A 27,540-nucleotide genomic window follows, 5' to 3' on the forward strand; every position below is an offset into this window, starting at 1 on the left:
TGAACTATTTGAATTCCTACACGCTGTTAGTTGCAAATCAAGCAAGGTCAAAAGCATTTAGCCTTTGTGCCATCTTTACTTATGTGTGGTTAGTTAGGCCTGAACCAAAAAACAGTTATGTAACAATTATGTTACAGTTACATAATGACATAGACAGATAATAATCGTCTCACCCAATGATTGCGCATGTAGTAGCAGTGATGCGAGTCCTCGGTTGTAGTTGTGAACTTGTGTGCTTACTCTCCTTTCTACACTGTTATAGAGTATTTTTAACAAACAACAGGCTCAAGTAATGAGTTTCCAGTTAAATGGGCAGTGGCAGAGACTGGCGAGTGTAGTCTCTGAGTGTACCGTGATGGCAAGTTCAGAAAAGATGACACAGGACCCACTGGCTAGTTTAAAAAGAGTATACAGAGTTCATATGTGTTCTCTAACCACCGGAAGAAAGAGGCATTTCAGATATTTTGAAAAATGTTGTCATTCCTGTTTTCAAGAAGCGTGGTTAAACAAGCGTGCAAAACTATAGGTCTATATCGCTGCTATCAGTCTTTTGTAGAATGTTGAAGCATGTTTTATGATTGCTCATTAAGACTTTTCTGGAGACCTAAAACTTCCTTAGTTGGAATCAACATGAATTCCACAAACAATGATCCTGTGAAAACCAGTTTGCCCTCTTTTTCACAAGACCACAAAGGCAATAGATTCTGGCACCCAAGTTGATGCTGCATTTCTTGACTTCTGGAAGGCATTTGATACAATTCTGCTCTGGCACCTAGTGAAAAAAATGTGTACTTACGGAATATCAGACAATCTTTGTGCTTAGATTGAAAAGTTCCTGGCAAATAGAACACAGCATGTCATTCTTAATGGATAGAAATGCTCAGAAGTAAAAGTAACTTCAGGCATACCCCAGGGTAGTGTAGAAAAATGTAGGGGAATGCAGGAAGACCTGCAGAGTATAGATGCTTGTTGCAGCAAGGAGCAGTTGACCCTTAACATAAACAAGTGTACTGTATTGCACAAAATAGGCAGAAAGACACATTGTTTTATGATGACACAATTACCAAACAGCAGTCACATGCTTTAAATATCAGTCAGTGTGCATATTTAGTGATCTAAAGTGGAATCACCACATAAAACTAATCGTAGGAAAGGAGATGCCAGACTGATGTTTATTGAAAGATTCCTCAGTTTCATGTAGTCCACCTACTAAAGTGGTAGTGTATAAAACACTCATTTGACTGATGCTTGAGTAATACTCAGCAGTCTTAGACGCTTACAAGATAGACATCTGAAACAGAAAAGGCCCAAAGTAGAGTGGGGTGTTTCGTCGTGAGTTTTTTTAGTAAGTGTGAAAATGTCACTGAGACGCTCATCCATATCCAGTGGAATACACTACAAGAGAAACATTCTACAAAAGAATGTGATGTGCTGTTAATATCCTGAGCATATGACTCCAGAAGACTGAATGAGTATATTCTGTTTTCCTATGTACATTTTGCGAAAATGCCATGAAGGCAAAATTAAGAGATATTTAAGCTCATGCTGAGGACAAAATTAGTATGTCCATTGACAACGGAGCATTCTGTGCTTACTAGGCAACTACAGTGTCCACAGACTGCCTTTGGGATGAAGCTCATCTTGTTATCCTGTCAAAGTTTGCTTTGCAACACCCTACAGGCATTTTCCATCACTGTGCAAAAAAAATCATCTACTCACCATGCTTGCAAAAGAAGGAAAAGTAAACAAGATGAGCTGATTCTACTGGAAACAAAAATCCTGCATGATTGACTGTTGGCAAGATGTTGGGAAATCACATCAACATAATTTTCTCATAAATCTCTCAAGATCCAAAATTATAGTGCTGAAGGCTACAAATGTAAAATATGTTCATCTAAAGGAAACTGTGTTGCTGGAATAAACATTAGTCACATAACTCAACACAACACTCAAAATTTCTCATTTTACTAGAATGCAGTCATAATGTTGCCCCTGGATGGGATTTCTTGTGGCATCACAAGCAATAATAGACTATGGAGGATTGGAGCTTCACATTGATGAATCTAGTCCAGCAAGTTCATGCAACAATTATTCAGGGTGATTGTCTACCTTTACAGACATACTTATCCCACCCGTTTCCAATGAAACAATTTCTAGTCAACAGCCTGGATGCTCAGTTAAACTGTGAAGCTCTAATCAGATGCTAAGCAGTACTCAGCCTCACAAAAGACATAATATGCTAGCAATAATTGTGATGATACTATGTGGACAAGGAAGAGTGCTCTAGGTCACCAACTGCCATGAACACCCACAACTCTCATGTAAGGATATTTGCATAGGGATAATTGAACCTATTCAGGAAAATGACCTAGTGCCTTTGATGGAGAATCATGCTAAACTGCCATGATTGATGACTCATTGGAGGAATCCATTACCCAGCCACCAATGTGTCATGACTTGACCGAGAACATGTTCAATGAGTGCCGACCATTATGTGTCAAATATTGATGAAGATACATTTTTTTTTTATGTTTAGCACAAAGGACATTCACACTGTGTGTCAGCTGTCACATACACTCTAGTCTGGAGTGGAGACAAGTCAAAGCACATGACATGGTGTGAGTTGTCATATCAACATTGGACTTTTCGTACATGGACATCACTGTGGCTGTAGTAAGGCTACCCACCCACCATCTTCATGGAAACTGAATGCAAACAGTACCGTCCTCTAAGAGTTTGTATTGCTAAGGTGTGAACAGATACAAAAGCATCAGTGTATCAGATGTGCAATAGGCATCCAGCAGTGGTTTTAATATGCCCTGACTAAATCCAATTAAATGGCTAAAGATATTTGACCTTGTCTCTAAATACAATAGTTGGGTTGATCCAGGATGTTGTCTTGGACAGTGAGAGTTCATCAGAGGCAAAGGTATTGTCAGGAGTGCCCAGGGAAGTCCGATAAGACCACTCTTGTTCTTTCTCTACCTATAAACAGTCTTTTGGGGAGGGTGAGCATCAGTCTGCAATGGTTTGTGTATGAGACCATAGTGTATGGGAAAGTGTCATAGGTGAGTGACTGTAGGGTGATACAGATAATTTGTACAGAATTTGTGCTTGGTCTCATGAATGACAGCTTGCTCTAAATATGTAGATGTGTTAGTTAATGCACATGAATAGGAAAACAATCCTCTAAAGTTTGAATATAGTATTAGTAATGTGCTGCTTGACACAGCTGTGTCCAATAAATTTCTAAATGTAACATTGCAAAGCAACAACAAATATAACAAGCATGTAAAGTTGATTGTAGGGAAGAAGAATAGCCAACTTCATTTTACTGTGAGGATTCTAGGAAAGTGTAGCGTATTTATAAAGGACACTGCCTACAGAACACTTATGCAACCCTTTCTTGTGTAGTGCTCAGTATCCAGATCTGCACCGGGTTTGATTAAAGGAAGAACCAGAAGCAATTCAGTGGTGGGCTGCTAGTTTTGTTAGTGCTTGGTTTGTCCAACACCCAAGTATTACAGAGATACTGCTTGAATTCAAATGGGAATCCCTTGAAGGAAGAAGACATTCTTTTCATGAAACACTATTCCGAAAATTTAGAGAATCAGTGTTTGAAACAGACAGCTGAATGGTTCTAATGCAACCAGCAGGCATCTCTCATAAGATCTACAAGACAAGACAAGACAAATTAGGGCTTGTATGGGAGCATATGGACAGCCATTTTATCTCATTCTATTTGTGACTGGTATGGGAAAGGGAGTGACTATTACAGATATTAAGTACCCTTCACTGTGCACCATATGGCAGCTTGTGGAGTATGTAAGCAGATGTACATTAGGCGCTTTCCCAGTGTCTACTTTTAATTGAATGGTACAGCCCAGCAGTGGGTTCAGAAACAGGAGAAGCTTGAGAGCTGTTTCAGGTTGAAGTTAAGAAGACATTTGGCCACAACTAGCAACATAACCAAAGATTAACTGAAGTACAGTGCTGAACACTAGAGGGAGGCAGCACATACTGAAAATTTTGTGATGGCATTAGACAGTGAACCCAGACATGATACAAGCTGGCAAAGTGTAAGATGTGGCTGAGGATAACTATCGATCACTTTTTTTGAAGGATGTGCATACATAACAAGGCACTGTACCAGAAAAGAGTATACAGAAAGGCATTCAAGAAACTTTTTAATGTTGTATCAATGGTAGTCACCTCATATGGCTAATATAGCAAACAGTCAAAGAAGAGTTAGTGTGGAAGTCAGATATCCAGACGTAACAGTGTAGAATGGAAGTGGCATAACTAATTACTAATTCAAGAAGAGGGTTGTCAAACATTAGCACCAATCAGCTATGGGCCTTGGACACTGAGGATAACCATTATGAATGCTATGTTGCCAAACAACCACCTCTAAGTAACAAATCAGACAACCTAAATTGGATTTTTATATCTATCCAGAAGATTAAATTATAAAAAAAAAATATATTAATTTGCTGCCTTAGATATACTGAATTGTATGTCACTAGTCCAATGTCGCCTCACAAGAATTATGATCCTGCATTGGGGAGACTAAAGCATAGATATGTTTTCCACCTCATTTTCGTGAAACCCTATTACAGTTCTGAAGTGCAAATTGAAGATATAAGTCTTATGATACATGGTACATGAATACCTGTTCAAAAATCACTTTGTTGTATTGAGAGTAACCCTATTTTAATACTGCAGTGATCACAGGGATGTGAGACCACTACCTGAATGTGGGGAACCTCCAGTGCCACTACATGAAGGACAACTGACTAGATCTAGATGCAAGAACCTATAGTCCACTCGAAAACAACAGATCACTGCTTTCTGAGGAGGGGAAGCAATGATGCAAATTGTGCAGTATCAGAAATGCTGTTGTGGTTATGGTTGCTGGCTGCCAAAGTTCCTGTCACAGGCTTAATTTCTGCCTCCAGGAAATTTTTATCATTCAGTATTTGTGGTTTCTGGAAGGTTATGTGACTTAAATATTTGCATAATCTTGAAATTTTCTATGTAAGGACAAATAGGACTACTCTCTACTAAGGCTGACTGCTCTGCTCTGTGGGTAGTTTCTGTGTTTACTCAACAGACATGCTTTCAGTATGAATTGTTAGTTCTTGTTGAAAACCATGCTGTCATTATTGGTACTCTGATCTGTGTTGCACATCACTTTATTATAGTATGAAAGTTTTTATCTGTGTTTATAATACTGTAAACAGAGTTCCTTGTATGGTAGGGTACTTGATATTTCTTGCTTCTCATTTCATCCTCTCCCATAAACTTACTCTCTCTAATAACCATTGCACTATGTCTGTTGTTTCCTGTGTAGTATTTTTTATGTAATTCTATATTTCATACTTGCCATAGTTGTGATATATAATTATTTAATTAAATAGAGCAAAATATTTATGTACAGATGCAGAGAAACAACACACAATCAACCTGTTTCTGGGGTTATTTGTACCTGATGAGAGTCGACCTCCTATATGGGAAATGGCAACTGACTACTATTTGCATCACAAGCTAGACATTCCAAATAAACGTGCACGCAGCCAGTGGTGGGATACAAGTGCAGTGCAGTTCCTTCCACGTGCATATGAAGAAGTGAATAAACGCTGCCGTCAGTTAGTACCCATTTCAAGTCCACATGATGAAGCTGTTGACAGTTATGCTGACTATTATCGTCCCCATGAACTGAGTGTACTGTGCAGCACTTTTGCTTTCAAAATTAGCCATTCTGTAAGGTAAGTATTAATCATTTTTGAATATATGCCATTTATTGGTCTGATGCACAAACGTTTACCATTTCTCCAAATTAAAAAAAAAGGAAAGAAAAAATGGTGAGAAATATTGATTAAAGATTATGTGAATATTTTTTTAAAGTTGTTACTAAATGTAGCACTGGAAAATTTCAGATTGAATGCAATATATGTGTGCTCAGCAAATAGAAGAGGCTCTGGAAACAGTCCTCCTTCAGAGCTAACAAACTAGCACATATAATTCACACACATAATACCACTTTTTCCAATTCTACTATTTGACAGGGATGAGTAACAGTCTTGGCTGTGGTCACTAATGGTAAAGTGTAGGATACATAGAACGGGGAGAGGGCTATGAAAGATCATGCTGGAGAGAAACAGTTGTACCGTAACATTTGTTATCCCATTTCATATCATTTTATTCGTTTTTTATCTCCCTTTGGCAATCATATTTATTTTAGTATTGCTGATGGCATCACATCCCACATCTGATGTACCTGTTTCTCAGTCAAGGTCAAGTCTTTTTACTTTCAGTTTCTCCAGTTTGTTATCATACCCCCATGTTGTCCATTTCTATATCCATACATACAATATCTAATCCTTTGTTCATCAAGCCCACTGAAATTCTAAATATATGATTTACTAGTAATTTTTAGTTATTTCTTACTGCTATGCATTTGCTCCTCTGATTTCTGTGATACAAGTAGCCATTCACTTATTTTAATATCACTGAATTACTGTATGAGCAGTGGAAAAGTCTAGAATGGGGTAACAACTTCAATTAGAATAGATTGCTGCTCACCACATTGAGGTGATGTTGAGTGGCAGACTCGTGCCACACAGTGCTTCCTCTGTGTAGTGAGTAGCAATCTGTTCTAATTCATATAATTTATTCATCACCGTGACGTCTTTGAAAACCATCACTTTCGATATTAGGTATCAGGGAGACTTCTGTTTCTTCATTTAGTTTATGAAGAAATTTTAACCATATGTAAATGCTGTCAGTGCCCAAGCACTTGTGGATAACACAGGATCTAAAATTGGGGATAACAGTGCAAAAGCAGAAATGCGTCTTCAAATGTACCTTTAACAAGGAAGATACAAATGACTATTCCAGTTTAATTCTCACACAGTTGGAAAGATGGGTGATATATACGAGGTTTGGAATTTAAATAGTGGCAACTATTTATTCACAAACGATACAAAAGAGTTATATGTTTGCACCTATTACTGTCCTTCAGAGTAGTCACCAGCATTGTGTAGAACCCGTTGCCAGCAATGTGGAAGGCGTAGTATACTATTGGCAGAGCCTGTTCTATTGATGGTGCGAATGGAGCGATCTACTGCCTGTGAAATCTCTGGAACAGATCTTAAGTGAATGCCACAAAGTGGTTCCTTCATCTTTGTAACCAAATCAAAGACACAAGGACGTAAGTACAAGGAGTACGGTGGATGGTACAATACTTCCCAGTCCCATCAACGGAACAGAGCAGCCATAGCTTGTGCTGTATGCGCGCGCGTATTGTCATGCAAAATGGTGTGTGGGTTGTGCAGAAAGTGTCACTGCTTCTTTTGCAAAGCTTGTCACATGTGATTTAAGTCCTTTGATTTGATTCTGAAGATGAAGAAACCATTTTGTGGCATTCACTTCAGAACTGTTCCAGAGATTCGACAGGCAGTAGACTGCTCCATTTTGCACAATCAACAAACAGAACAGGCTCTGCTAACAGTGTACTACACCTTCCACATCACTGTCAATGGGTGCTACACAACACTGGTGACTACTTTGAAGGACAGTAACAGATGCAAACATGTAACTCTTTTGTATCAGTTGTGAATAAATAGTTGCCACTATTTAAGTTCCAACCCTTGTAGGTAATAATGTCACTGATGTTGGGAAATGCCTAAAATAATTAAAATTAAGCAAGATTCTAGGGCACGATGGAATCCCTGTCAGATCCTATGCATAGTTTGTAGCTGAATTAGCCCATTTTAACCATAATGTGTCATAGATAGTTTGAAAAGAAGGTCAAACCTGTTGACAGGAAGGGTGCAGAAGTGATCACAAGACTGTCATCTGATCTCAGTGACATATGTTTGACAGACTTGTGCAATCTTAATGGCAGTATATGTAAATACCTAATAGATTTGTGTACTGTTCTTGCTGTGAATGGCTGAAAGATCAGTTCTTGTTTTGTGTGTATTTCAAATATCCATATTTTTCATCCTAAAGTATTCCATGCTTTTATTTTAGTTTCGTATTTTCTCCAATCTGGGAGATATAAAAGGTATATTTTATCATGTATTAATCCTATTGGGTGTTTATTTTATAGGGATTTTATGCCAAATTTTACAACAAACTTTAGTCCATTTGCTGTGCGTGTTCGACCAGGACGCCGCAGAGAAGAAATGGGAGCTAAAGGAAGTTCTATGAAAAACCCATCTCTCTCTGGTCAGAGCTCTAGTAGTTCCACCACATCGAGTGCAAGGTAAGTGATAGTCTTTCTGAAAGTATTCGAAATAGGTCTGCTGCAAATGTTAAAAGTTTACAACATACTGAAACAAAGAGAAAAATGTTCACGAGCTATATCGAGAAAATTCTTGAGTAAACATATTAAATTGTAAGAAACTTGAATTTTGTAGTCTAGGAATCTTCCTAGCCCCATAAAACAGTTAGTACAGAGTGGCTGCCCCCTAGTGGTATTGATACGGATCTCCCCCCCCCCCCCCCCCCCTTGCCCCCGTAACAGAATTATGCTTCTGCATCAGTTTTGATAAAGTGTATCTAAACTGATTTTTCCATCACAATGCTGTTCAGTAGAGGAGCACATTGATGTTCCTCTTCTCCACTTTGGAAAACCCTACCAAAATTCTCTGTTTGTAGATGCTGTTTCTGTATCATATTGTAAGACATAAAAAACAGCATGGCCATGATGAACCGAAGTTTATTCTTCTTCCACATACAAGTGAACAACATTTGAGAACACAGACACAAATATATAAATGATCCAGCTACTGACACAAGCCATTTCTGACACTGAGTATGAACACAATATGAGAGTGAGTTCCTGCTGCATTATTGTTATAAAATGGACAACCCCAGTAGACAGTGTGGCAGATGCTGTACTGTGTGCACAAGTTGTGTGGCTTACCACGGGAATCCTCTGGAGACTGGTCCATGCAGATGCCATTGGCAGAACATTCGAACTGTATCACACCTGCAGCCTAGTGCTGCAGTGCATTTACAGCTATTACATAAAGGGTTATAGCACCCCTCTCCCCTTGGGGAAACAGCGCTCCACCGACGCTTGTGTCAGGGTGACTGTCGGAACACCCATGGCCTCTCTGGCAGACATTACAAGCAGTGATGGCAGCAGCAGAAGGAGATTTCAGGCTGGAATCAGTTTTTAGCGGCAGAACTTGCACATCCATGGACATGTGCAGCAGCCCCCTGCCTTCCCCCCTCCCCCCGCCCCATCCAAAGCACCGTAAAAGAGGAATTGTGACAAGGGTGCTGGTAGCACCATCAGTCTGATCCCTTGACATGTTAGCACTATGCTGACGATGAAAGTGCTGGCCACTTGGTTGAGGATGCTGGTGCTGAAGGAAATGAAGGTGCTGGCCCAGCTGTCAGTGGAATTGCTGCTGGCAGCGAAGAATTGCAGGAAGGCCTGGCAGCAGTCACCGGGGGCTGGTCCCAGGAGGAGAGGCAGAAGGCGGCATCATCCACATAGAGAATAGATCCACCCCACAGCAGGGATGCCCAGTGAGGCCAGAACAGGTGCTGGGGTAGGAGGTGGAGGTGGTGGTGGTGGTGGCAGTGGCAGACTCAAAGCCCTTGCTGTGGCATGAGGATGCATTTGTGCACCATACAGATGTGGCAGCTGTGGACCATGGCCAGAATCCACTACAGTTGATGGCCGAATGCGTGAGCCCAGATGGTGGAGCCAGCAGGAATGAACCACTCTGGCTGCCAGGGTGATGGATATTGATGGGGCGGTATGAGGCGATGCAGGAGAGTATGTGACTGGTGACCATTGCACATCTCAGCCAGACTCCAGTCCAGCACTGGTGTAAACCTGTAGAAACTCAATAAACATGTCTAGGTGTTGTCCATGGCGAAGCTTACAACATACTTCTTAATTTGAACCTTGTATGTGTGGACGTGATGTTCCTCTTCACCATTAGCTTGGGCATGAAAAGAAGGAACAGTCATGTGACACATTCCTTGACAGGCGCAGAAATTGTGGAAGGTATGAGACACAAAATGTGGACTTTTACCCTTCACAAGTGTTTAAAGCAATCCTGCAATAGACAAAACTTTGGAGGCGGCCTGAATGATAGCCTCAGTTGACACTGAAGGACAGCAGCTAACATATTGAAATTTGGGGAAGAACAGCATTTTACATATTCTGATTTTATGTTTTTCATGATTCTACACCATAACTTCACAGCCCCTTTAAAAAAAAAAAAAAACCATAAGAACAGTGCTTATGAGTATGATTTACTTGGTTCTATGTTCTTACTCGACATCTCTCTTGACTTCCTATTGACATTTGATGTGATTAAATTAGTTATAAGTGGCACAGTAGACAGAATGTTTGCATGGTGAATGATGACAGAGTTAAGGGAATATTCTAGACTGTTTCGAAGAGGGGAGGAATGAGAGAGGAAATGCTGACATAATCCACTATCAGGTTGCCAACACAACTTGTAATGTTTAGCTTCATCACGCAGTGATCATGGGTGGAGTACATTTCACACTATTTTTTGCAGAAACTGATGTAATCATAATGTGGTGGCACCATCAAGGCTACCAGGAATGAGGCTATCGATTTGTCAATTGCTATAGTGTCAAGTTGATGTTTATGGCTATGTTAGTGACAGGAGAATCTCAATTGTAGCATTAACTCTTTTTAGGAGGATATGTTTGTGGTAGTGCAACATGAAAAATACTTGTGACAAGAAAGAATATGAATATTATTGCTGCTCGTTTCACTCGCATGAATGTAAGCTATCCTCTTAGGTTTCTGTCTAACTACACACTCAGAAACCCCCACACATTTGGAAATAAACAGAAAAATATTTATTTCATCCCTCGTTCTCTGACCAGACAGAAATGTTTAACATCATCAAATATTGCAGAACATATTATATTACAATCATAACGAATGTGATAACAATGCTAATTTAAAAAAATATATTGGCGTGGAGCAAGCTGCAATCCAATAACCTCTGTCAGTATGACGTTATCCATTACACTACAGGTTCCTCGACTGAAATTTGTATTGTGTATTAGTTATCATAAAATCTGCTGAATCCTTACATCATTGATGCTTTATTAGTCGACATTAAATGATAAGTGTGAGGTATTTGTGATATATTTTCCATGCACTTTTGCTTTGAAATGACATTGTGTGCATGTTTCATGGTCTACAAAGGAAATGAATAATCAGAATGCACTCAGTTCACACAGGGTCATTTACAAGTGCTGGCAAAAGTTGATAGTCAAAAGCCCACTAGTGGCATCACAACTGCAAAAAGTAGTGTGAAGCTGTGTCCACACGGCCACTTAAAACATGTCTGTTGAAAACATTTTTTTCTACTGTATACCACATCTGTTTACATCTTTGTTCCTTGTTTCTGTCCATACTGGCAGTAAACATGTCTCAGTGTATTGTTTTCATATTGTCTGCCATGTCATGTCTAGAGACAAGAAAACTGTAATATATGAGCTGCATTATTAATACTCGAAGGTTCATACAAACACAATGAAAGACTTCGTCATTGTTTATTCTTTTTTTATTTATACATCATGACTTGTGGTCTGAAGGTCATATGCATCTCTCAGTGTTTCATAATTTTACAGAATAAGGTTGCATTTATGAAAGAATTTTGTAATTGGTTTTAAAACAACAATTTTATTTTTATGGAGTATTTGTATAGTAGTTGGTAATGTTTCATAAAATTGGATTAATTGCTGGAAGAAATGGATTTGTTGGTTTGCATATAAGTCGTCATCTTTGGTGAGCAAAAACTTACTACACAACAACTGGTGGGAAAAACTTGCTACATAAGGGAACTGAGTATGGCGGAGCTCTAGTTTCTGTAATTTGACTTGGGTGTTGTTGTTGTTGTTGTGGTCTTCAGTCCTGAGACTGGTTTGATGCAGCTCTCCATGCTACTACATCCTGTGCAAGCTGCTTCATCTCCCAGTACCTACTGCAGCCTACATCCTTCTGAATCTGCTTAGTTTATTCATCTCCTGGTCTCCCTCTGCGATTTTTACCCTCCAGGCTGCCCTCCAATACTACATTGGTGATCCCTTCATGCCTCAGAATATGCCCTACCAACCGATCCCTTCTCCTAGTCAAGTTATGCCACAAATTTCACTTCTCTCCAATTCTATTCAAAACCTTCTCGTTGGTTATGTGATCTACCCATCTAATCTTCAGTATTCTTCTGTAGCACCACCATTAGTTATGTGATCTACCCAGCTAATCTTCAGTATTCTTCTGTAGCACCACATTTCGAAAGCTTCTATTCTCTTCTTGTCTAAACTATTTATCATCCACATTTCACTTCCATACATGGCTACACTCCATACAAATACCTTCAGAAACGACTTCCTGACATTTAAATCTATACTCGATGTTAACAAACTTTTCTTCTTCAGAAACTCTTTCCTTGCCATTGTCAGTCTACATTTTATATTCTCTCTACTTCAACCATTATCAGTTATTTTGCTCCCCAAATAGCAAAACTCCTTTACTACTTTAAGTGTCTGATTTCCTAATCTAATGCCCTCAGCATCACCTGAATTAATTTGACTACATTCCATTATCCTCGTTTTGCTTTTGTTGATGTTCATCTTATACCCTCCTTTCAAGACACTGTCCATTCCATTCAACTGCTCTACCAGATCCTTTGCTGTCTCCGACAGAATTACAATGTCATTGGCAAACCTCAAAGCTTTTATTTCTTCTCCATGGATTTTAATTCCTACTCCAAATTTTTCTTTTGTTTCCTTTACTGCTTGCTCAATATACAGATTGAATAACATCGGGATATCGGGATATCATCTAGCAATGTTGAATTTCTGGCAAATATGGTAACACCGTTTCTTAAAAAAATAAAAAATAAAAAAGAGAGACAGAAATTTCAGGAAAGCAGTTACAGTCAAACATACCGTTAGTCTTATTTTTTTTTTGCAAAGTGAGATTCACTCTGGAGCCTTGAGTATTTATTTCACATTTTGAAGAAAACTATGACACACAATCTTATTGTGTTTTCTGTGCAATCTTTTTCAATATTCTACCAAACTTAGCAGCATTCTTTTGCAGAGCACCTGCTTTTATTGCTGTTCTTGTACTGTTTGCTTCATATAGCCAGTCTGATACAATAGTAGCAACTCAACAGTCTGCTGTCTCGTCCACCACATATTTTTATTTATTTTATTTTATTTTATTTATTATTATTATTATTATTATTATTATTATTATTATTATTATTATTATTATTATTATTTTATTTATTTATTTTTTGTTCTCCAGGAAAAGTTAATGATATGGCAAGAGAAATCAAAACACCCATCTACCTCTTGACAACAGATAACACAATATGACATATAAACATACATTTAAGCCGTGCAGTGGTGACATGCGATAGCTCGCCTGAAACATTGTTTCTTTTGATCTGTACTGACACTGCTTTGAATAGACGTTTCCATGTTTTGAAAGATATTTCTAAGTGGTGTCCACATCAAGTAACTGGAAATATATTTTGAAAACATGTTTAAATCTTAATTTGTAAGTGGCTTGAAGTCTACTTGACTCAATTAAACTACCGATGGCTGCAGAAGTGAAACACACACCAGCATGTTACATTCCAATGCCTTTCATCATACTTCAGTTTTTGGTTTAATTCACCATGTTCATCAATTTTTTTTATTTTTTACTGGTTGAACACAAAATTGGGGTTTCGCTGCTGTTCTTTTTTTACAGTCATCGTGGGGGGTGGACCATTTGCTTAATGTTTGACCCCCAGCAATGGCAGCCTGTCCAATTCAGATTTCACTTGATCACACAAAGCCACAGGAATAGTGCATGCACAGAAAAAGCATGGCTGCTCTGTAGGTTCCAGGATAATGTGGGCCTCAAAATTAAGGGCACAACCTAACCTACCCAAGAAAAGAGACGAGAACACAGAACACAGAGAATTTAACTGCTCATAAGGGATCCGGTCGGGAATGAGATGCACCAGTACTAAATGGAAAAACAAAAAGCATTCAGACTGGTCAAATTTGTGGTGCCAACATCATCCACTACCAAAAAAGTCAAGGAGCAAGCCAAACCAAACAATGGAAAATCCAGGGTGGAGTGTAACAATAGTATGAAAAGGAAAGTTGATACCCACCATATAGTGGAGATGTTGAGTCACTGATAGGCACAACAAAAAGATTGTCACAAATAAAGCTTTTGGCCAGTAAGGCCTTCATCAAAAATAGAAAACGCACACACACACACACACACACATACACACACACACACACACACACACACACCAATACACACATGACACTAGGCTTAGGCAACTGAAGCTACACTGACACACACACACACACACACACACACACACACACACACACACACACACACACACACGACTCTAGGCTCAGGTAACTGAAGCTACACTGCAAGCAGCATCACCAGTACATGATGGTGACTGGGTGGGGGGTAAGGAGGAGGCTGGTGCGGGGAGAGGGAGGGATAGTAGGGTAGGGGTGGAGGACAGTGAAGTGCTGCTGGGAAGTGTGCAGGGACAAGGTGCAGTCGGGAGTGTTGTGCATTTTGGCAGGGAACAAACGACATATTTATGCACAGGAGGAGCTGTAAATTGCCCCAAACTTTGATTATGCTGCTTATTGTAACTTGCCAAATGTTGAGTAACAGGATGCAATGTCAAAGATACCTAAATCACGTAAGATTGTGAGTTCAGTAAAGTCACGGCTGCACCCACATCCACTTGCAGTCTGAACTCATTGCCAATCGCTCGCACTTCGATAAACTGTGTGTTATGAAACGTAAACATTGGAGACACACAATTAACATCCATTTCCAAGTATGCAGGAGGAGCTTGGGAACTACATACAGATGTTATATGTCTTTTTTCTCCTACAGTTGTTGCTAGTCATCTAGCACTTAGGGCACAAGGTCCTACACAAAACAGTATGCACAAGATAAGATATCCCTCCCTCTCCCCGCACTATCCTCCTCCTTACCCCCCACCCAGTCACCACTCCCATCATGTACTGGTGATGCTGCTTGCAGTGTAGCTTCAGTTACCTGAGCCTAGAGTCATGTGTGTGTGTGTGTGTGTGTGTGTGTGTGTGTGTGTGTGAGACACACTGGCCACTTAGCTATGTACACGTATTTTATAGCTTCAGTGTTCTACTATAAATTAATGATACTATTTGTAATATCATTGTTGGATTCTGCAGGTGTTTTTAACCACAATAAAACACAAAAGGATCTTATTAAAACCGTTTGTAATATTAAAATAATTATATCTAGGTTTAAATTTTAGTAGGATTTTACACTATTTGTTTGAGCTAAATGGTGTACAGACCCTCAACCTAGAATTTCTCAAGACCCAGAATTGGAAAATTGATTGACGATGTTAATTTTAGTTGTTAAGCGCATTTCTTTAGAGCCAACTTGACAATAACTCAGTTCCCCATAATAGCCAGCCTCACTTTAGCCACTGTATAGTAAAAGAATAATTCCTCTCTGTCTTTATTATTAAAACTGTCTTTAAGTGTCTTTCAGACTTATGTTATTGTTATGTTTGTAAAAGAGTCCAAACTGTGGCAAACTGCTCACTAGTACCACTGTATTTCTCAGTTGTCATATCAGAACTTTTGACAAAGAACATCCATTGTGCATGGTACAGGACTACATGTCATCCCAAGATGTATTCAAGATTCCTTATCTGCTCTGTATACCCTAAAGCCCCACCAGAAATGCAATAAATATTTTCAACTATCATAATGCTCAAATTGTTTCCTGAATAAACCCATCAGTCACGATTTCAGTGGAAGGTGATACAATTCTCCTGCTGCATACTGGGGCATGGAAAAAGAGAAGTAAACGACATTCCTATAGAGTGCTGGCGTAGTATACTTATACTACTGTAATAAGTATGTATAACTTTTACTCAAACAATACACTGAACTTCATAAATATTTTTAGAAATATGATTACAAAAAAAGTAGCTAACGGAGGTAAAGGTTTCTTCAAATGTTTGAAATCCCACCCTTCAGCCGAAATCTTGTGGCAGTCTTTTCGTTGAGTCTGTCTGTGACTGAGTATCCTCTCTATATGGTAAGCAGCAATCTTTTCGTAGTGTTGTCAATATATGCACCAGCTAGAGAAGAAGTAGAAAAGAGAGAAATTGTACACATGGGCCAAATTAAAAACAAGGATTAAACATATGGACTGAGAAGTTAAGAGGACATTATAAATAAAAACAAACAAGATAAATTAAGGTGTTTAGATAACATGATAATTGAAAATTCTGAGGGGATTCTTGAAACAAGCAAACATAAAGCTTTGAGCAGTGTTAAGTGATTAATAGTTGACATGACTGGAGTGCAAAGATTTGGATTTAAAATTTTTCAGAAATTAATGGGGTGAAACATTATGTCAGGCCAGAATATTTGTTATATTGGATGAAGGGTGAATCAGTTATTACAAACAGATGTTAACTAGTGGAGAGGAACCACATTACACAGATTGTAAGACAATCAATGCATTACACAGATATAAATGTAGTGGAAGCACTTGGGAATGATAAAATTAATTTATTTGTGGTGAATGCTGAATTCCATGGCCATTGTTCAATTAGAAACTGTTGTGATCTCCCTCAGAAGTTGATAGCATCAACATTGAAGGCAAAAACTATGCAATCCTAAAATGGGAAGAGAGATTTCTACAGCTATTAGATTATATTCAGAGCTATGAGCAAATTCAGCATGAATGGAGAATTTTGAACATCATTGATATATGTGAGAAATTCAGTAGGAAGATTATGAGGATTACAGGGACGTGGTACAATTGAATATCATCTACAAAGTATATGAACCATAATTAAATCAAAATTGCAACAGAAAAAAAACATACTGCAGAAAGATAAACATGGATTCAGAAAGGGAGAGTCATCTACTGATGGCCAATATTTGTAATTTGGAGAAACTGGGGAAAAGATCTTCCTGCGTTTATGTTATTTTTTTAGTTATGAAAAGCCATATGACATGGTCAACAGACAAAGATTGAAGTTATTAGAGCTATATGACATGCTAAATCATTTTAAAAAAATGACATTAAGTCTCTTTGGGTTAATAGAATTATAATCATTAATAATTATTTCCTAATAATTAATCAAAGACCTAAAAAAGATCATTCTTTTATACTTTTTAACATTTACATGATACAGTCACACAGGAATAACATTTGTGTAATACAATCCCACTGGAATGGGAACAAAAATACGAATTTGGTCAAAATAAGTAAACAGTATCCCATATAATGATGATGAAGTACAATTAGCTTATTCTAAAAACCATATCCACGGATATATGACAAAATTAAGCAAGATATCAAAAGGTCCAATGTGAATTTTTCAGCAAATACAATGAAAGCCAATGCCATAAAAAGGGTGTAAATGATTGTAGATGACCAAACAGTACAACAGACAAATTCATTCAGATATTTGTGATGTTAAATATCAATTTCTAATAAATTATGAGTCAGAATTCCTGGTGATACTTACCCTCAGGAAGTAAAATGTGTAGCTTTGTTGACTGATCCAAATAAAAGTTGTGGTGACTACATGAGATTGGATGCTGGGCATGCAAGATCAGCTGATTGCAACCAGATGTCAAAGAGTTTGTATGCCTGATACTTGGAGCACTGCCTGATGCTTATTCTTTGCTGTGTTGTGGATGCTCTATGAATTCGGTGGTTTACTGATTAATTATTCTATTGTTCTTGACTAGTAACTAGTTCTTCCACTACTGTTGAAGGAAATAAACGTTCATATTCTCTCTCCTGTTTAAGTTTATTACACAGAATAGCTGGAAGCAGCTTATGTTAACTCACAGCAACAAATTGTTGAATGCAATAACTGCCATCTGTAGTCCTCATGATAAGCAAGTCAAAATAAGCTGTGGCCTTGTATTCCTATGAGATTAGCAACACTGGTCACCCTGATGTGAATGTGCCCAAGAATATGGGTTACAAGATAAGATATTGTGTGTCGCACAACAGAAACCTTATGGTTAACGACACACCTGTTACTTCAGGACTGGCAGTATGACGTTCACCATTTTGGTCAAGCAACCCCACACTGTGGTTTGCACAGGTGGAGGCAAGTTTTCTGTGGTTTGGAATAATGACAGAGTCTACCAAATTTGCACTAGTGGTTAGTCAGCTCAACACTGGTATGCAGCAGAGGTACAAAATATTATAACAGCGCCACCGGAGACAGACAGAAAGTTGAACTCATACATCGAGTATCCACCTCGCTGGAAGAGAGGTTATGACAAGTCCTCACCCAGTACAATATAGGTATCAGAAAGCCTTCACTACACTTTCACCATCTACGAAGCATGGTTGGGGAGCACATTGTCTCGGACAAGCTACTACACATACTATGAAGCAGCAGACTGCCAGAACAAGTCAAGGCCACAATCACGTCTCAGATTGAAATGCCCGTGGACATTGTGGCTGATCTGATAAAGGACGCCATCGTACCTGACGGTGATGTGCAACAGTACTTCGGCAGATGTTAAATCCGATTGTGACAAGTTGACAGAAAAAGTTACGGCACTGGAGTAGCAGGTGAATGATGACTTGTTGAACAAACACCATAAGCAAACCCTTAAGTGAACTTCTTACTGACTGCCATTTACAGGTAGGTATCAACAGAGATGGCAGAGTTGTTATACATCCAATGCTCCTCGTCGTGATGACTCACAAGCACCTAACATATGCGGGGATCATCAGTGGTTCAGTGATTAAACACATAAATGTAGTCTGCCATGCATACATGTTAACCTTAAGTGCCAGGCAGAAGTCTGTGCATCAGATTGTTCCTCTGACCACCTGTTTATGTCTGATCACAAGATGGGACACAAATTTTTGTTCGACGAAGGATAGGTCTTGAGTACTTTACTGAGAGACAAACTGCAAAACTGCCACCCAATGACAAACTTCAGACTGTCAGTGCATAACAGCTTCACCATCCAGATATACGACATGCAACATGTGGAGCTAGATATGACATTTCGATGTGCCTTAGCATGGAATTTCCTTGGGGCGGATGTGGCAAAGCCAATATTCAGGATGGATCTCCTAGTGCACTACTGCCTGCTCCCGGGTGTCGCCAACGCCCGCTTACTGGAAACTGTCACTGGGCTGCTATGGGCAGGTTCTGACACCACACAGCTGGCTGTGATGCTATAGTCATCCAGGTTGCAGAATGAGAGTACACTAAACTACTCAACCAGTTTCTGTCACTCACAAGGTCTCCAGGGCCCCACAACAGGTATGCCATCATACTGTACATTCTATCAACACCAAAGGAAGCCCCCCTGGTGCCATGTTGGCCTAGATGGCTGGTTCCAGTCAAATGCACCATTGTGAAAGTGGAATTTGATACCATGCTGGCCGAAGGCATCGTTTGCCTTTGGTTGTCACTCCTTCATCTTGTACCCAAGAAGAATAGTGCATGGCAGCTATGCAGTGATTACCACACCTTAAATGCTAGGACCATCCCTGATCGTTCCACTGTGCCATGTTTGAAAGACTACAGTCACACATTAAGTGGAGAAGAAGTGTTCTGTGTGCTAAATTGTGCCAAGGTGTACACCTTGATCGATGCTGCTGAACAGGAGATATTCCTAAAATGGCCATTATAACACCTTTTGGCCTGTTCGAAAGTTTATTTATGGCCTTCAGCTTGAGCAATGTGGCACAAATGTGGCAGTGATTTATAGACTCAGGGCTACAAGGCTTACTGAATTGTTTTGCTTACTTGGACGACATCCTCATCTTTTCAGAAACACTGTAGAAACACGAGTGTCTGGCCACACATGGTATCGTCCTGAAGTACTTCCTTGGGCCATCAAATTTCATTGGTGGTATCATGCACCTTACCAAAGAAGGTCGGGGCCATATTAAATACTCCACATCTGGTAATGGCAAAGGAACTACACAGATTTCTTGGCATGCTCAACTTATACTGCAGCCACCTACTGTGGGCAGCCAAACTGCAGGAGCCACTCACAGCTGGACTTACCAGTCCAAAAGCAAAAGACAAAGCACTCTTGCATTGGACACCATCAGTGACTGATGCATTTGGAGCTCCCAAAAAGGCATTGCCAACACTGCACTCCTCGCTCATCCAGCAGCAGATGCACCCCTGACACTAGTAGTGGATGCTAGCCAGGCAGTCATTGGGGCTGCACTCCAACAGTAGATAAGCAAGACATGGCAACCCCTTGCCTTTTTCTCAACTAAGCTAATGCCAGTGCAAAGACATTGGATCATGTATGACAAAGAATTGTTGGCCATTTACACTGTGATAAGCTATTTCTTTGTGCAACTGGAAGTGAGAGTATTTACAGTATATACCTACCTTAAACTTCTTCTGCCAAAGCAGAAGTACTCACTGAGACAGTTTAACCAATTTGAATTTAAAGCACAATTTTTTACAGATTTCCAGCATGTCTCGAGGCTGAATAACATTGTTAATGACTGCTTACCATGAGCCGGTGCCATCACAGAGACTGTGTGCAACAATCTGATCAGGAGCTCTGCAACCTACTCAGAGACAGTTAGACAGGGCTTCAACTCAAACTCATAAATGTGCCAGGAAAAGATTTGCAATTATACTGTGACACAATCACTCAAAAGACTCACCCATATGTGCCAGCAGAGCTCTGCAAACACATATTTCATGGCCTTCGCAACCTGTGTCACCCAGGAATCAGGGCAACCACTAAACTTGTCTCTGTGCATTACGTATGGCATGGGCTACAGAAGGATTGCCAGCAATGGGCTTGCACATGCCTAGGCTGACAATGTAGTAAAGTTTCATGCCCTGTCCATGTGTCCATCATAAACTTTCCAGAGACAACTAAGAAATTTGCCTGTGTTCACACTGACATTGTGGGACACATGCCACCGTCAGATGGGCAACACTATTTGCTAACAATCACAGACAGATTTGTGTGTTGGCCAGAAGTGATCCCAGTGGACAACACCTCCACAGAGACACTGGCAGTGGCATTTGTGTCTCAGTGGATTGCATGTTGTGGTCATCCACTACACATTACTACCAACCAAGGATGCCAGTTCAAGTTGGAGCTACTCCTGCATCTCAGAAAGTTTTTCAGTGCAACCCATCATTCTACTACCAGCTACCCTCTGGTCAGCAATGGTATGGTGGAGCGACAGCAGAGAGCTCTTAAGATGGTGGTCATGTGTTATGACTCCAAGTAGACCATAGCCTTACCATTTGTCCTACTTGGCCTACACACAGTGCAAAAGCCAGAGCTCAATGCAGCTTTGGCAGAAATGGTTTATGGCAAGACACTGCAGCTGGAGAATTTGTCGATATAGTTGCCTCCATGGCGGACGATTCACATTTGCTGGATTTTATAGCGCAGCTGAGAGAGCAAATCTCTCAAATCCAGCCCTGGCCAGCATCACATAATGGCTCACAACCAAAATTTGTGCAAGAAGTTGTCTTAACAGTACTCACATCATGCTCCATAGAGACCAGCACTAACGTCTCCTTGTACTGGTGGCCCCCACCATGTTGTGGCCCATTGTGACAAGACATGGGACATTTTAATCACTGGCAAATAGCACACCATTTCCACTGACTGTGGAAAGCCTGCATTTGTTCTAGGAATACACTCACTACTCCCCAGCCATGTCACCTGCCTCAGCTGTTGTTTGAAAACGATTGGCTGCCTTCCATCTCTTCAGTGCCACAGCCACTGTGCCAAACAAGGTCTGGTCGTCGTGTACATTTCCTTCAAGATTCTGAGATGATGCCAAGCCTGGTGGACGCTGCAAGGAATGTTAAAAGAAAGGGTAGGTCACTCAGAATGAGAGGGGCCCTCATGAATCTATAGACCTGAAAGTTACTATGTGTCCAACTTTTACTTTTATGTGGGGCTGTCAGCTGTACTATATAGTTTGCCTCCCAAAGGTGAGTTTAATCTGGTAGTTTTCTCTGTTGAAATATCAATTTACTTTAACAGCCAAGATTCAGAGAAAAACACACAAAAATACAATAGAATAAATGAATATATAAAAGGATATTTGGGGAAAAATATGAAGAAAGAGCCAAGAACAAGGTTTCATAATGTTGCATCAAACCTGCAATTCAATATGCAATTAGAACATAGATTCTGAAAGTCAATGATAAAAGAAGATAAGATTTATGGTAAATGTGAATTTGGAAGGTGAAATTACAAAATGTTGACAGAAATGACTTGAAACTGTAAGAGTTTAGCAGAAGATGTGAAAGAGTACCAGCTAAATATGCCAGTCTCACTAGGACTACCACTGCTAGCATTCCACTGCACACCAACAGGCTGTGGGACACAGTGTATAAAACAGTGGAGGGAGCAGTTCTTCTCTCGACTTCTCAAAGGAAAGTTTAACCCATCCCTTGTTTTGCAACAACAACAACAAAAACAAAAACAACAATTGATAGTATTGTATATTAGATAAATACACACAGTCGGTAAACAGTTGAAATCTTTATTCTACAAGGTACATTTTTTCTTAGTCACCTCCCTCCTTCAATCTTTCATCTTTCTTCACCTCTCACCTTTCCATTTTCCTCTTCTCTTTACTAATACTCCGGCTACTATTACTACTTTTGCCAAAGTTCAGTACAGGGGCTTAAGACTTGTACAGTTTCAAAGGCTCTGATTTGTGCTAGAGATGTTGAAGCATTAAATATTTGGAGAATATGTCTGCAACATAAATGCAATTCTCCTATCCAGTCCCACTCTCCTATCGGATGTGGACATGTGACCTTTGGGCAGTGTACTATTGGTGGAATGTGTCTCCAAGTGCAAGCAGGGAGGTTAGGTGTAAATTCCTGATATTATAAACAAGGGATCATCCATCAACAGTAGAATGAATGTGGACATTAATGTTCCCATACTGTAAAAATCTTCACTTTTAAGAAACTGAACAAGAAACTTCAGAACCAATATAACAGACTTGTAACAGCAATGAATATTTTCTCTTGAATAAACAGCTGCAGATCTGATTACTTTGCTGAAAACTGATGGACTTCATTAAAAGAAGGGTAATATGGGAAATATTTTCATCTGTTAAATGTGGAGACAGTGAACAATGAAGGAGTCTTACAGGGTGTTTCAAAAATGTCCGGTATATTTGAAACGGCAATACAAACTAAACAAGCAGTGATAGAAATACACCGTTTGTTGCAATATGCTTGGGACAACAGTACATTTTCCGGCAGACAAACTTTCGAAATTACAGTAGTTACAATTGTCAACAACAGATGGCGCTGCCGTCTGGGAAACTCTATAGTACGATATTTTCCACATATCCACCATGCGTAGCAATAATATGGCGTAGTCTCTGAATGAAATTACCCGAAACCTTTGACAACGTGTCTGGTGGAATGGCTTCACATGCAGATGAGATGTACTGCTTCAGCTGTTCAATTGTTTCTGGATTTTGGCGGTACACCTGGTCTTTCAAGGGTCCCCACAGAAAAAAGTCACAGGGGTTCATGTCTGGCGAATAGGGAGGCCAATCCACGCCACCTCCTGTATGTTTCGGATAGCCCAAAGCAATCACACGATCATCGAAATATTCATTCAGGACATTAAAGACGTCAGCCGTGCGATGTGGCCGGGCACCATCTTACATAAACCACAAGGTGTTTGCAGTGTCATCTAAGGCAGTTTGTACCGCCACACATTCACAAAGAATGTCCAGATAGTGTGATTCAGTAATCGTTTCGGATCTGAAAAATGGGCCAATGATTCCTTTGGAAGAAATGGCGGACCAGATCAGTACTTTTTGAGGATGCAGGGACGATGGGACTGCAACATGGGGCTTTTCGGTTCCCCATATGCGCCAGTTCTGTTTATTGACAAGGCCGTCCAGGTAAAAATAAGCTTCGTCAGTAAACCAAATGCTGCCCACATGCATATTGCCATCATCAATCCTGTGCACTACATCGTTAGCGAATGTCTCTCGTGCAGCAATGGTAGCGGCGCTGAGGGGTTGCCTCGTTTGAATTTTGAATGGATTAGAGGTGTAAACTCTGGCGCATGAGACGGTACATGGATGTTGGCGTCATTTTGACCGCAGCTGCAACACGGCGAACGGAAACCCGAGGCCGCTGTTGGATCACCTGCTGCACTAGCTGCGCATTGCCCTCTGTGGTTGCCGTATGCGGTCGCCCTACCTTTCCAGCACGTTCATCCGTCACGTTCCCCGTCCATTGAAATTTTTCCATCAGATCCTTTATTGTATCGCTTTTCGGTCCTTTGGTTACATTAAACCTTCGTTGAAAACTTCGTCTTGTTGCAAACAACACTGTGTTCTAGGCGGTGGAACTCCAACACCAGAAAAATCCTCTGTTCTAAGGAATAAACCATGTTGTCCACAGCACACTTGCAAGTTGTGAACAGCACACGCTTACAGCACAAAGACGACGTACAGAATGGCGCACCCACAGACTGCATTGTCTTCTATATCTTTCACATCACTTGCAGCGCCATCTGTTGTTGAAAATTGTAACTACTGTAATTTCGAAAGTTTGTCCACCTGAAAATGTACTGTTGTCCCAAGCATATTGCAACAAATGGTGTATTTCTATCGCTGCTCGTTTAGTTTTTATTGCCGTTTCAAATATACCGGTCGTTTTTGAAACACCCTGTATGTAGTGATGGGTGGACATTGGATTACAAACATCATGAGAAGAAAGGGGATCCAGTGACTGCTCATACGACAAGGCAGTCTAAAAAGACAATATTCAAGAGCTATGATAGAGAGAAAATCACCACATGATTGTATTGGTGGTGTGAGCTGGAAAATGCCATAACACATCTGTTCAACTCAAGAGTTTGGAGACACCAGCTCTAGATCGTTGTAGCTGGAGACAATTAGTCTTATTTCTTTGTTTTCTTTCTTTTTTTTTCAAAATTATGTTTATTTTCGTTCAGTACCCCAGCAGTTCAGTATATGAAAGTTAAGTTCATTTATCATTTTGCATGGGATTCCTATAATGTTCTGTAAGACATCTCCTGTTACATCTCCTAAGGATCCAAGTGCAATAAACAAGTTGTTTTAATCATTTCAGTTTACTTAATTGTTTGATAGTTAAATTTATTCATTCTTTTCTATAGCATATGTTCTACAAAAGTTTCAGTATTATGAGATGGAAAGTTTCTACTCACCTTACAGTGGAGATGCACAACAAAAAGACTTTCACAATTATGGTTTCGGCCATTAAGGCCTACGTCAACAATAGACATTCACAATTATGGTTTCAGCTGTTAAGGCCTATGTCAACAATAGGCAGACACACACACACACACACACACACACACACACACACACACACACACACACACACATGCATGACTGCAGTCTCAGGCAACTGAAACCACACTGTGAGCAACAGCATGAGTGCATGGTGGGAGTGGTGACTGGTTGGGGGTAAGGAGGAGGCTGGAGTGGGGAGGGGGGGGGGGGATAGTATGGTGGGTGTGGTGGGCAGTGAAGTGCTGCAGGTTAGACTGAGACCATGGGAGAGGTGGGGGGGGGGGGGGGGGGAGGAGGTAGCGGAAAAGGAGAGAAATAGAGAGACTGGATGTGGTGGTGGAATGACAGCAGTGTAGTGCTGGAATGGGAACAGAAAAGGGGCTGGATGGGTGAGGACAATGACTCATGAAGGTTATGCCAATCTGCGACTCAGCAGCTCCACTGCATGGTGAGTAGCAACTTTATTCTCATAATATTATTACATTCCATCCTGGATTCCCACAAAACTTTCATTTTTATATAGCATAGGCTTTAGTTTGTTAGGCCTTTACATAGTAAAAAATTACAACAAAGTTGTTAATGCAGCACTTTGGTGTATATAGAAGCATTATTTCGACAATTAAATGATAGTTTAACCTCATTTTCTATATTGCTCATATTGTTATTGCAACAGTATAACAAACATTATGAATGTGCTATTAGCAGTGGTTTATTTTTTATTTGTGTTGGATCGTAAGGTATAGATCTACTGCACTTTTTTTTTAAGAAGAAGATTCTCATATAACATCAACTAATTCCATTTCTGTTATCATCTGTTCTAAAATTATTTTTTTCTTCAGCAACACCTGTTATTTAACATAACCATTGACCATCCTGCTCAGTAGTGGTTCTTTTATGGCAAAAGTCAATGAACCAAAACAACTGTTGTTCTCGAAGGAAATGTGTTCCTGCATTCCTGCTTTCAAAGAACTGACTATTTTTCGGACCCACAATACAGCCATGAAAAAAGGATAATTGTATTGCCAATACTATACTGATACTGTTAGACTTCTACACATTGTGCTTGTTTTCACTGATACATATATGTTCTCCACTATGTTATGTACCTCTTTATGATACTGTGGCTGTATAGTGTAAATTACTGGTAATTTTGGCTTTTTACACAGCTCAACATCAGATACAGAAGAATCAGAAGAAGAAGAGCATCGAAGTGACTCACAACCTACACCCTCCAAAGACAGTTCATCAGACTACATTACTTTTGAGACACTTTTCCCACCAATGAGACAAGTTTATGGGATGGAAATTGAAAATCCAAAGAAAGCTGATATTGCACTATACAAAAGGTAAGTTCTGAACTAAGTTCTGGTACTAAATTGTTTTACTATGATATTAATATATTTAATTCTTATGCTCTAATCTATGACTGCTTGTGTATGGTCAGCTTACATGTACTATCCATAAAAAAAGTGTAAAGTTCCTGATGGACTGAAATGTATGTTCTTGCTGCAGGTTGAAAATATGATCTCTATGCCATGCTGCAAAGATTCATTATAGCAGTTATTCCTGCCAATAACTGTCTCCAAACAGATGTTTGTAGTCTGCAGTGCACCCAAAATAGTTAGTTAGTTAGTTACATGTTCCATTGGTCAGTCTCATGGTAACCGGTATGATGAGAAATGCACACATGAAGAAGCTTAAAACTTTTTTTACATACCCCATGCCCTTAAATGGCACAAAATACATATATATTATATCTATTGATTTATTTAATCCTATTAAAAATTCATCTGTGGTATAGAAGGAGTTGTCAAGTAGATATGATTCCAGTTTATTTTCAGAACTGTTATTTATTTCTTTCTTTCTTTACATGTCAAGTTCCGTAGGACCAAATTGAGGAGAAAATTTCCAAGGTCATGGAACGTGTCAGTACATGAACTTACAACATAAAAGTAATAACAGATAAAAATAAATGTTCATGAACCTGAAAGAAAATCAGTCCATAAGTTTAATCAAACGCTATCAGCATTACAATGAGAATCAGCTTAATTTTTCAAGGAACTCCTCGGCAGAGTAGAAGGAGTGACCAATGAGGAAACGCTTCAGTTTCGATTTGAAAGCACGTGGATTACTGCTAAGAT

At 39.7% G+C, this 27,540-nt stretch overlaps 1 protein-coding gene across 3 annotated transcripts in view; it reads left to right on the forward strand.

The window, feature by feature from the left end:
- The window catches only part of LOC126278057 (polyphosphoinositide phosphatase), a 169,290-nt gene that overhangs the window by 134,526 nt on the left and 7,224 nt on the right, over positions 1-27,540 (forward strand). For all 3 annotated transcript variants that reach the window (XM_049977875.1, XM_049977876.1, XM_049977877.1), the window contains 3 exons: positions 5,441-5,768; positions 8,117-8,272; positions 26,566-26,745. In XM_049977875.1, coding sequence (XP_049833832.1) covers positions 5,441-5,768; positions 8,117-8,272; positions 26,566-26,745 — 664 coding nt within the window. The remainder of the gene's footprint in view (positions 1-5,440; positions 5,769-8,116; positions 8,273-26,565; positions 26,746-27,540) is intronic.

Source organism: Schistocerca gregaria, chromosome 6 (assembly GCF_023897955.1).
Source record: "Schistocerca gregaria isolate iqSchGreg1 chromosome 6, iqSchGreg1.2, whole genome shotgun sequence".
Taxonomy (NCBI): domain Eukaryota; kingdom Metazoa; phylum Arthropoda; class Insecta; order Orthoptera; family Acrididae; genus Schistocerca; species Schistocerca gregaria.